This window comes from Hemiscyllium ocellatum, chromosome 2 (genome assembly GCF_020745735.1).
Source record: "Hemiscyllium ocellatum isolate sHemOce1 chromosome 2, sHemOce1.pat.X.cur, whole genome shotgun sequence".
In the NCBI taxonomy this organism is placed as follows: Eukaryota; Metazoa; Chordata; class Chondrichthyes; order Orectolobiformes; family Hemiscylliidae; genus Hemiscyllium; species Hemiscyllium ocellatum.
Genome location: NC_083402.1, coordinates 29,997,398 through 30,010,037, shown reverse-complemented (window position 1 = coordinate 30,010,037; position 12,640 = coordinate 29,997,398). Strand labels below are relative to the sequence as shown.

Below are 12,640 nucleotides of genomic sequence, written 5' to 3'. Positions count from 1 at the left end.
TCAGAGGTGATTTCTTTACTCAGTAGTAGGGGCGTGGAACGCACTAGCTACAACAGTAGGTAGACTCACCAATATTATGGACATTTAAATGATCATTGGTCAGGCATTTGGACAAGAATGGAAGTGTAGGTTAGATGGGCGTGAGATTGTTGTACCACCCTGTGAAACCATCAAGGGTTGAAAGAACATTACAGCACAGTACGGGCCTATGTTCTAATGCCAAGCATGTAACAAGGGCCGTTAAAATTTTTATGGCTCACCAACACTCTTACCTGGACTAGCCGACAAGTCTCTCCATAACCACAGCCATGTGGCCATCTCTTAAATGCCTTTGCCATGATCTAGAAAGCCACTCAATTGCATAAATCACTACCAAATGTTCTAAACAAAAGGAATGACACCCTACAGACCATGATATCCATCTCAGCACAGGAAAAAACAAAAGTAAACAGCCTGTTGCCCCTGCAATGTCATCCTTGCCAACTTTTGGGATATTGTGTCAATTTTGGGAGAGCTATTTCACAAATTACTCCCACACACACTCAGAATTACACTTTACAGATACGATTCATGAGTATGACCTTCCCAGCAGAATTAGAGGCACAATTCTACATTAATGGCAAGGGGTTGCCCTGAAAGTCTTCAATATTGACTCAATGACAGAAGTCACAACATGGGAAAATCTTTCAAGATGCATAATCAAAAAACAATTCGACCAAGCCAAAAGCAGCCCAGAAGTGACTTAAAGCATGGACAAATAGGTGGGTGTATTGAAGGAAGAAATGTGCAGAGGCAAGACCAGGGTCTAGATAGCTGAACACTGAGCCATTCACATGAGTTATGAATGAGGCTGCTGTAAAAGGCCAGAATTGAAAGCAGCAGAATTATCAGAGGATTGAAGGATACAGATAGGCAAGACAATAGATGAATCGTAACAGATGAACTGGTATACTGCAAGGTACTCTTGAGTTGCAGTGACAGATATTACTTTTTAAAGGATCATAATGGAAAAAGAAATATTTTTCATACATTAATAAACATCTAAAGTATTATGTGCACAAGTTTTAAGAGAAATGTTTGTTAATTCTGTTTGAGGGTGCCATTAAAATCATTTAGATTAGAACATCATCTTAACCAGCATATGAACAATCTTTTTCGACACGGAAAAGATTCGACAGTCATCTTTTTGTGAACAAAAGTAATGCTCAATAAATGAATCACACCTAATTCAATATCCAGCTTGTTGAGGTTGTTAACCTGAGCCAAGGTATGACCAATAGAATTACTTGTAGAGTAGCTAACCCACTGAGGAGATTAAACAGGAATTCTGCTCTAATGGGTGAAGACATAATTGGAATCAGTTATAATATCACATCCAGTCCAACTGTTTACACTGTGAAAGCTCAAATAAACCAGTTGGGATCATGACCAAAAGTAACAAAATGTGCCATGTAACCACAATTCTGCGAAGAACATAGACTTGCACCAGGTTAAGGAGGAACAAAAAATGACTTATGTCATTAAATATAAATCACGCATCCCAAACCAAACTTTTACCTTGTATTTGCTGCCTTGAGGTCACAAAAGTGAGTGAGTACAGTCCGGACCACATCATTGCAAACTAATTTAACTGTGTCAATGTTACTGAGTCGAATGCGCAATTGCTTTGTCATTTCCCAGAAATCTTCTGAGAGCATATGGTATAGATGTCCTTCATCTTTGCTGATCTTCACATACCAGGAAAGGATGTAATCCCTGTAGCTGTAGTCAAAAACTGAAAGACAAAATGATACAAGCAGTGAGATTTTCCTGAATCTTGGACAGGTAATGCAGAGCCTCTTAAAAATCTCAAGTAATACATTTCATTGGAAAAGATATTAAGTGGCCAGGTTAAAGATTAAATGACTCCACAAGCATGTTTTCATCCAAAAATGGGATTTAAGTCTCGCCTGGAAGGAAAAACTGAAAACCTCTCCCAGCTATACAGCTGAAAATGGCCCAAGAGAGCCTGGTCAGCGTGTTGTTCCTGTACTCAAATCCTCTTGCAACAAAAAGGTCAACGTACCATCTGGATTCCTAATTGATTACCACAACTATGTGTTAGCTTTCAAGGTCTTGTCAAAAGAGACCCAAGTATTCTTCTTTACATAAAAATATCTTCCACCATTTAAGAAATACACTGCAGCTCCAATCCTCCTACCAAAATGGATAACTTCACACTTTTCAGATTATATTCCATCTGCCCACTCACTCAGCTTGTCCAAATCCCCTTGATGCCTCTTTGCACATTCTTGACAACTCACATTCCTACTAGTTTTATATCATGTGCAAATTTGGAAATATTACATTGTGGGCGGCACGGTGGCACAGTGGTTAGCACTGCTGCCTCACAGCGCCTGAAGACCCGGGTTCAATTCCCGACTCAGGCGACTGACTGTGTGGAGTTTGCACGTTCTCCCCGTGTCTGTGTGGGTTTCCTCCGGGTGCTCCGGTTTCCTCCCACAGTCCAAAGATGTGCGGGTCAGGTGAATTGGCCATGCTAAATTGCCCGTAGTGTTAGGTAAGGGGTAATGTAGGTGTATGGGTGGGTTTCGCTTCGGCGGGTCGGTGTGGACTTGTTGGGCCGAAGGGCCTGTTTCCACACTGTAAGTCTAATCTAATCTAATCATCATATCCAAGTCATTGACATAGATTGCAAAGCGTTGCCCAAACAGTGGTCCTTTGGTACCCTACTAATCACAGCCTGCCAACTTGAGAATGATGAACTAATTTATTCCTACACGCTTATTGTCTTTTCATTATTCAATGCTCAATCCACATCAGCATATTATCCACTATTGCACGTCCTTTAAATTTGGTTACTAACCTCTTGTGGTGAGGGGGGGGGGGGTCCTACTGAAAGTCTTCTACAAAACCAACAGCCTATTTCCCATATTTTCCTCCTTTGTAATGCTTTTTGAAATCTCTCTTTGATCAAGATTCTGGTAGCTTTTAAAGCTGTAAGTAACTTTGCAATCTATTTATACAAAGTAATATAGCCATTCCAAGCACAGCAACCTCAATAAAGCACATCATCCAGAAGGTTCCCACAAAATAGAATCTGATCTGATCAACATCACACACAGACACAGCAAGGAGTGTATTCAATTTATGAGGAATTCACATTAAATAAGTTAAACCTAAGATAATTAACTACTATGTACTTCCTATCCTAGAAGGTTAAATTCAGCATGTGGCCATGCACAGTGTATGCCTTAACTAGCCAACAAAATCCAACCATGCCCTGTCTTCGACCAGAGTAGAGACATCATTGGTTGTGATTAGCAAAGGGTTAGTAAAGTTGGTTTTTCAGTTGGACACAGCATGCAAAAAGTAGGAAATTACAGAAGACAGCACCCCTGCTAACAGAGTCAGTATTCCACCATGAATCAGCCAAGGACACTGCTTGTTAAGTGACACTCCTGCATATTGTTTTGATAACTTAATACATTGGAGAATCTAATCTAAACACACAACTGGAGTGATTTTGGTAAGGTCTAGAGTCTGACAATTAATGTTAAACTGGAATTCAGAATCAGTAATAAAAACTAGAGGTCACGTACTGAACACATTGGTCATTACTGATAGAACAGCCTATGTTAAGTTGTGGTCTTGATTCACTGTAAATAGTCTGACATTGGAGACTAATTTAAGTCATTGCTCTTATCAAGCTGCAGCTATTAGCCTGTAACTGCTGTTCATCAGGATTGTCATGCAGCACATGATATCCAGGATGAAAAACAAACCCTTTCTACCACAGACAATGGACACATGCATACTCATCTTTAACACCCTTTCATAGTGTCCATTCTATGCTTCATACAGTGACTTTAACAAAATTGACAGCTATTTATTTTAAACTTATACAAACGCAAGCATAAGTAGATTCTCCCAATGAACTCCTCCAAAAATTTGGTGTTTGCTCTCCAGTTCCTTTGGTCCACTATCGGTGCCTAGGTCCTAAGTTGTGGAATTCTCTTCCTATTTCTGTCCACCTCTTTACCTCATTTTCCTCCTTTGAGATGTGCTTTGAAACCTCTCTCCACAGTCAAGTTTCTGATAGCCTGGCAGAGTTTCTTCTGATGTGGCAAATCTGGAGCAGTTCAGCAAGGTGAATACAGTGAACACAAAAGCAGTAATCAGCCATTTAGCCTAGCAAGCCTGCTCCATCGTTAAATATAGTAATAGCTGATCGATTGCTTCAATATATTTTACTTGCACTAACTCCATAGCCTTTTATGCCCATTGGTAATTAGAAATCTATCAATTAATCTCTATTTTAAACAGATTAAAAGACTGGACCTTCCAAAGTCCTCTAAGGTAGGAGAATTCCAACCATTCACAGTTCCCTGTGTAAAAGCAAAGACTGTGGGATGGAAGGATTTGAAGATGAGGACCAAAATCACTCCAGACTAAGGATTTTAAATTTCATCAAATGCCAAAAAGCCAGTGCAGATTCATAATGACCAGTGGCTTAATGCAGTAGTAACATTTTGAGCAATGACATTTTGGATGAGTTGGAGTTTGACAAAAATTATCTAAGAGTTTCAATGCCTCAGCAAGGGAAGTACAGTAAGTATAGCAAATTCTCATTATCCACAGGGACAGGGAAACAGAGCTCCTGTGGATAACACAAAAACACAGATAGTGCTACAATAGAAATCACCAATCTACCACAAAAGGACTGTTTAATCTGTCAGGACATGCCAATTAGGAAAATGAAAATTGAATCTGGAGCCAACTTCACGAGCACGCGGATTCACTATGGACTGAAAAGCTACTGAAAGAGAAAGCGTAAGAGAATGAGGAAATTTGCCAAGATATAAATCCTGCTCTAACCCCCAAGAAGTTACGTTTCTGAGCTATCAAACCACATGACTGTGATGAAAGTCAAACTTGACTAATTAAACCAATGGAGAGATATTGAACAGGAGTACATTTTTTTTTTAAAACGATTTTTGGGTTTATTGTCCTTTTACAAAAATCTTATGCATGCGAAGACTCTGATGGAAAGAGGTGAATTCTGTAACAAGGCAAGTATCCAAGGCCCTCTCTCGTCTAAAATTCCACCATCTCAGCTTTCCACCCTCTTTATGCATTCAGTGCACTCTGAATGGCAGGGTTGCATGCTTTATCAGGATAACCTTTTCTCGTTTCTTGTTACAAATTAAGAGCAGTGAGATGCACTCTGAGATGAGATGCAGTGAGATGCACCCTGCTGCCTCACACCACCAGGAACCCAGGTTCTTTTCCACCTTCAGGTAACTGTCTGTCTGCAGTTTGCACATTTTCTGAGTCTCTGCGGCTTCTTCTGGAAAGTCCGGTTTCTTTTCAGTCTAAAGGTGTGCAGGTTAGGTGGAGTGGCCATACTAAATTGCCCCATAGCGTCTAGGATATGCAGACTAGGTTAATTAACACGGGAAATGCAGGATGACAGGGGTAGGGTAGTGATGAATCTGGGTGGGATGCTCTTCGGAGGGTCAGTGTGGACTCTATGGGCTGAATGATCTGCTTTCACACTGTAGGGATTCTATGAGGAGGAGCAACTCCAAGAGGTTGAGGCAGATATAGGTCTGGACCTTTGCTTCCTTGTGGACCATGAAGTGGTTCATGTGCAGAAATGGAAAACTAAATCCCACTCCTCTTATCTGCAAATAAACCTTTGCTCAGGATCCTCATTCTTCAATTAACCAGAGTTTATCCAGTCTCTCCTCACAGTTAAACTGTTCCATTTCAGGCAGTATCCTGGTGAATCTCCTCTGTGCCCTCTCCAGTGCAGTCACACCCTTTCTGTAATGGCGACCAGAACAGCACACAGTACTCCAGTTGTGGCCAAACCAAAGCTTCATACAGCTCAAACATAACCTCCTGCTCTTATAATTCATACCATAAATGGGATAAAGTTAAAGGCAGATAAAGTGTCTCATGTGCCGCCTTAACCAATCTGTCCACCTGTTTTGCACCTTCAGGCATCTAAGGACAAGTACCCCAATATCCTTCTGAGCTTCCAATGTCCTACCAGTCATTAAGTACTCCCTTGTCTTTTTACTTCTTCCAAAGTGCATCATCTGAATTTTCCTGCAATATATTGCATCTATCATGTTTCTGCCCACTTGTTTAATCTGTCTATATCCCTTTGTACACTCAGTCTACATATGACTATGTCTGCATATGAATCATATGAATAGATGATTATAAATACTTGAGGCCGCTGTACTGATCTCTGTGGTTACACACTGTTAGGTACAGATTGCCATTCTGAAAAATTCACCCCTTATCCCAAATCTCTTTTGTATTAGCTAGCCAATCTTCGATACATGCTGATAAATGATCTCCAACACCTTGGACACTTAAGTAATTGAATGTGTGCCAACGCTCTGAAAATCCAAGTATATTATATCCACTCCTCCCCCTTTGTCAATCTCGCATTTAACTTCACCAATGAATGAAATTAAATTTGTCAAGCATGAAGCCATGCTGTCTCAGCCTGATCGTAGTATTTATTTCGAAGTGCTCAGTATACATCTTTCTTTAATAGTAACATCTTCCCATTAATAGACATTAAGCTAACTAGCTTAATATTATCTGATATTGGTCTCCTATTTTCAATAAAGGTATTACATTGGCAGTTTTCCAATTCTCTGGGACATTTCCAGATTATTGGAAGTTTACTACCACTACATCTACTGTCTCTACAGGTATGTCCTTTAGTATCCCAAGTTGCATCCCATCAAATCCAGTGTACTTACTGTCTTTCACTCCATTAGTTTCCCTAGCACTTGATCTCGTAGGATAGTTATTTCCACTCCTCCTTTTTCCCCTTGATTATTTCATAATTCTGGAATGCTAATATTGTCTTCTACTGTGAAGACTGATGCAATTTATTCAGCCACGCTGCTCTTTTCTGGTTTCCCATTATCATTTCTCCAGCCTCATTCTCTAAAGTGCCTATATTCACCTTGACATCTCTTTTTTTTCCAGATTTAAAGAAATTCTTACTGATGTTCCAGATTTAAACTCAAAGTCTAAAAAGATTGATAAACATTACAAACAGAACCCAAAGATTGACTTCTTCATTTTTTTAAATTAGAAATTCTTCAGAAATGTCAAGATTGCTGAAGAAAATAAGCATAGCACACAAAGACAAAACTGCAGAATTACATTTTTGGCAAACAGCAGAATGAAAACAAATATAAAAGACATAAATAATTCAAATTTAATCTTATGCTTTGCATTAGCTGAAATATTATGATTTTTCAATCTGAAAAATATGAAGGTAATATTGTTCAAGGAATTAGTAGCTAATCTTCAAATGCACAGGCTTCAATACAGCAAATATTTACATCAGTTAAGTAGTTATGAAATGTTATGGGGATTTCAGGCTTATGATCCATTTATGGTGAATAATGGTGGGTACAGGACAAGTAATGTTAGAAAGACAAGACTTGGGAGGATCCAAGATGGCGGTGATCTAGTAAGATCACATTGCAGAGCTCCACACCACATCGCAAGTGGGACAAAATCCTATCCCAGCTTACCCGGATCACTACGATATCCCGGGACTCTGGAAAGGTCCCAGAAAACCGTTAGAGAACAACTTACCTCGGTTTTCAATGTCCAAGGATGCCGAAGAAGGGAGCAAATACGTCAGAGGCTGGGCCAGGGGCCCAGCCTGCAGGATGCTTGGATTTTATTTCTGACCAGCTCCTCGTAAAGTAGGAACCTTGCGAGATGTTGGGGAAGGAGCTAGAGGAGAAGCTGGCCCTGATCTCTATCAGGCTGCAGAAGCATGAACAGCAGCTAGGAGACTGGAGAAAAGGATGGATGAGGTAGAACACAGGGTCACAGTGGTGGAAGCTGATACTAATTCATCCAACAATAGAATCCAGGTCATGGAGACTCAGGTCCGTAATTTGCCTGACCAAGTTGATGACCTCAAGACCAGGGGCTGGAGAAAAAAAAAATTTGGATCGTCGGTCTGTCAGAGGGTAAGGAAGGTGAGTAACCAGTGGGATTTATTGAGGACTGCTTGCCGAAATTCCTTAACTTGGAGGCTGGAATGGGAGGATTAAAGTTTGAGAGGGCTCACCAGATTACGGCACAGAGGTCAGGTCTGGACCAACATTGTCATCACATCTTGGTGCGGTTTCATCACCGCTGAGATAAGGTGAGATTAGTGGCAGCTTCCAGAATCCAGGGGAAAGATCCAAAGGCCCTAGTTTAGGGAGGCTCTAAAGATCATGTTCTTCCTGGAATTCTCAGTGGTGGTGATCCAGAAAAGAAAATCTTATGTTTCAAGAAAAGACCAAGGGAGCTCGGGATCCAGTACTCGGAGGTATCCGGCGGTGCTTCGGATCACCTTAGACGGACCTGTACATCTCTTTGACACGTCAGAGAAGGCAAGAGAATTTGTGGACAAATTAACTTAATGTGAACAATTTCGTTTGTGCAAATAGTAGTGTCGTTTGGGTATGTCTCTACTTGTTTAAAAACATGAGGAAGTCTTGTCAGAGCTCTCTTTTCCTATCTGTTATTGGTGATAGTCTGGTCTAAACTGTGCTCGGGGGTGGCTGGGATGTTTACTTTCAATTTCTAAAGTTATAACAAAAAGCAGGTGGGGGACTATTTTTTCAAAATTTATTTTTCACGTTGTTATTCCATGGTGTCTTTCTTTCTTTGCTGCTTGCATTTGTGGTGCAGCTCTATCTAGGAGGGGGGAAAATGGTTGGGATGGCTAAATGCCTACTTACGGGCAGTTTATGCCCGGTTCAGGTATTTATAAGCCTTGCTGCTGTATTGGAAGCAGTTTGGGAAGTTGGGCGAGTTCCCTGAGACAGCGCCATTGGCGCTTTATGAATCGGTTTGTTTTTGGTTTTTGTTGTAAATAACCTTTGATAGCTTTGTAGGCTTGTTAAATGTAGTGGTTGTAGTTTAGGTAGTTTTTATGTTCGATGGAACTTGCAACACTGAGGCTCGGCAGTTTGTGGTTCAAGTTCCTCCTCTCTGGAATCTCAATGTTACTCCAGAAGGTTATCGCTAATGACTTGAGTAAATGGTGTACTTGGAACATCAAGGGGAGTCACTCACCAATTAAGTGGAAAAAGGTACTCTCGAGTCTTAGAAAGGAAAGGGTGGATATTGCTTTATTACATGAGACACACTTGGATGATGGGGAGCATTTGAAATTACAGCAAAATGGCTTTGATCGGTTTTACTTTTCATCTTTTAATACCAGAAATAGGTGAGTGGTTATATTGGTTAGGAGGAATCTCCCATTTAAGTTACCAGAGTGAGTTAAAGACACATACAGGAGGTTTGTAATCCTCAAAGCCCTGATAAACAGGGAAGAATATGGTGTTTTAAATGTTTACTGCCCTCCAGCCCATCCCCTCAAATCTCTGGTATATTAGTTTTCTAAATTAAATAGTCTTGAACCTTGACATATCATCAAGGGAGACTTCAATTGTCTTATGGATCCCACAGTAGACCAGTTGCCCAAAGGCCCCTGTGATACCCTCTGTATAAACTAAACAATTAGTGGATGTGTATGTGGAGATGGGTTTGGTGGACATCTGGAGGCATCTTCACCCTACATGCAGGGATTTTACTTTTTTTTCCAATCCACACAGATGTCACAACAGGACTGATTTTTTTCCTGACCTTTGTGGCAACTCTGAACTTAGTGACATCTTGTATGACTGGTAATATTACCATCTCCAATCACACTCCAGTGTACCTGTTGATTAAGATTAAGGACGTTATAGTGGGACCGAGACACTGGCAAATGGATCCTTTTATCCTTAAGGATAATAGTTTTGTGGAGTACCTTCCTAAGGAATTTAGGGCATTCCTAGACATTAACTCAGGCTCAGTTAGTAGCCTGTCTGTCCTTTGGGAAACTGCCAAAGTTAATTATCTCCTACTCTGCCAGTAGGAAGTGGCAGAAGGGCGAGCAGCAACATCTCCTCGAAGCATGGTTAAAAGCAGCCAAGAAGGTTTACTTTGATAGGGCCTCGTTGGCCAAGCTACAGAGGATTACGGCACTGTGGTCTGCATTGAATTCCATGCTCATGCACACAGCAAAGAAGGAGCTTACTTTTGCAAAACAAAAAGATTATACATGAGCACAACGACAAACTAGGCAAGTACTTTGTGTACCTCGCCAGGAAAATGCCCCTCAAGCCATTACGTTGATTAAGAAAGGGTCTGTGAACCTAACATGTGATTCCAAAAAGATTAATGAGGCATTTCAGAGATTTAACTCTGAATTATACCAGTCTGAGGGTTGTGAGGAGAACGGACCAAAATGGAGTCCTTTTTCAAGGATCTGGTTCTCCTGGGTGTGACCCCCGAATAAGAGTCTTTTCTCAATGCCCCCTTATCAGAGCAAGAGGTGCAGGGGGCTGTGAAGCAGTTTCAGAGTGGAAAGGCACCCGGTCCTGACAGACTTCCCAACGAATTCTCTAAGGAATTTATAAACATATTGTCAGGCCCGATGCTCAACATGTTTAAAGACTCATACAGTCACGATCGTCTCCTGCCATCTCTGGGAGAGGCCAATGTTTGCTTAATCTTTTTTAAAAAAAGGAAGGCCCCAGAGGACTGTGCTTCATACTGGCCCATTTCACTCTCGAATGTCGACTTTAAAAATCTCTCCAAGACTCTTGTGTTAAGGCTGGAGACTCTGTTACCTGCTGTTGTTAAAAACGACCAGACGGGCTTCATAAAGGGTTGCAGATCCTCCAATAATTTTAAGAGGCTGCTTAATATAATTCAAGCATGTCAACAACAGTCAATACAGGGGTTGGTGATTTTTCTAGATGCAGAGAAGGCATTTGACAGAGTTGAGTGGCCGTACATGTTCTATACTCTAGAGCGGTTTGGCTTGGATGAAGCCTTTATAAGATGGTTAAGGTTCTCTATAATGACCCCCTCGCTGCGGTCATAACCAATGGGGTGCGATCCAGCAATTTTAACATTTTTAGGGAAAACGGACAGGGTTGTCCCCTTTAGCCATTGCTTTTTACATTGGTGACTGAACCATTGGCGGAGGCCGTTCGTAGGGATCCTAATATAATCAGCTCCAGAAGTGGGGTCAAAATTACATAAAATTTCATTGCTGTTGGACGACGTGCTCATTTTTTGGTCAAATCCAGTAGTTTCGGTGCCTCAACCTGATACAATGCATCAGCACGTTTGGCACCTTTTCAAGGTACAATATTAATTTTGCAGAATTAGAGGCTATGCCTACAGGTGGTCTTATGAAGGTGTTACACCTTGAGGGAAAATCTCGATTCTCATTTAAGTGGTCACAGGGGTTTGTGTTTTTTTGGGCATATTCATCACTCCAGTTCTGGATCGGTTGTTCAAAGCTAATTTTGCTCAATTATTCAACAAAATCGAACAACACCTTCAAAGATGGGAGACGCTTCCGGTCTCATGGTTAGGTCGGATAGCTCTTAAGATGAATATCCTCCTGCGTTTGTTGTACTCTGCATGAATGCTCCCTCTGATTTTCGATAAGCAAACGTTCATGAGATTGAATGGCTGGTTTAGCTCTTTTATTTGGCATCGTATTAAATTAGCTAAACTGCAACTACTTCACAGACTTTTTAGGGTGGGGGGGTGGGGGGGGGTGGGAAAGAGGGAAAGAGTGAATCTCCTGGACATTAAAAACTAAAGCTTGCTTTTACCTTACGTAACTGATTGGGCTTGCGAGACCCCTATTTCAATATAGTTAGATATCGAAACCTCTCAGGCAAAGTGCCCCCTTACTAGCTTGCTGTTTTTGGACAAAATGGGGACAGTTAAGGGATATTGCCATTCCTCAACAGTTATCCATACTATTAAAGCATGGAGGGCAATTCAGCAGAGGAATGGCAATATTGGCAAAGCATCTTTCCTTACACTTATAGTGGGTATGCCAGATTTTCAACCGGACACAATGGATTCAGGAGTCAAACACTGGGCAGACAGAGGGTGTGACTTGCATGAGTGATTTTTTTGAGGGAGACAACGACGTCTTCTGATCAGTCAGCATGGAAATATGAGCTAACAGGGACCTCTTTCGTTTTCGCCAAGTTAGGGATATTATTCAAAAAAAGACTACACTTCTGACTGATCCCTACAATCCGACAGAGAGAGGAGGGTGCTCAGTGCTAAGAGTACACATCTGTCAGCACTTGGTATCATCAGCTGAGGGGAGCCCCTCAGAGGAGTTCAATTGGCTTTGCAGGGTGTGGGAGAGAGCGCTAAATATTGAGGTCTCCTCAGACACATGGGAAGATATTTGGGAAAACACAAAGATATCAGTTTGCAATAGGACCCATGCTTTACAGTTGAAGATTCTCCACAGGGTCCACTTGGCTCTGGATCGTTTGGCAAAACTTAAGCGGGGAGTATTTTAAACATGCCCCAAGTGTAATGTTAGTATGGGCACTCTTACCCATTGTCTCTGGTCCTGTGGTAGGCTTCAAAACATACTGGAACCCTGTGGCAGGTGCAATGGAGGGGAGTTTGGGTGTAAGGGTGGAGAAGGACCCAATCTCTCCTCTTCTTGGCCTACCCAGTGTATTCCCTGTAGATGCGCATAAGAGAAAAA

The 12,640-nt window shown here is 41.3% G+C and overlaps 1 protein-coding gene across 1 annotated transcript in view; it reads right to left on the bottom strand.

Annotated features, from left to right (window-relative positions):
• The window catches only part of snx25 (sorting nexin 25), a 235,333-nt gene that overhangs the window by 158,564 nt on the left and 64,129 nt on the right, over positions 1-12,640 (bottom strand). Inside the window, exon 4 of the mRNA XM_060835382.1 lies at positions 1,558-1,774. Within this exon, the coding sequence (XP_060691365.1) occupies positions 1,558-1,774 (217 nt within the window). The remainder of the gene's footprint in view (positions 1-1,557; positions 1,775-12,640) is intronic.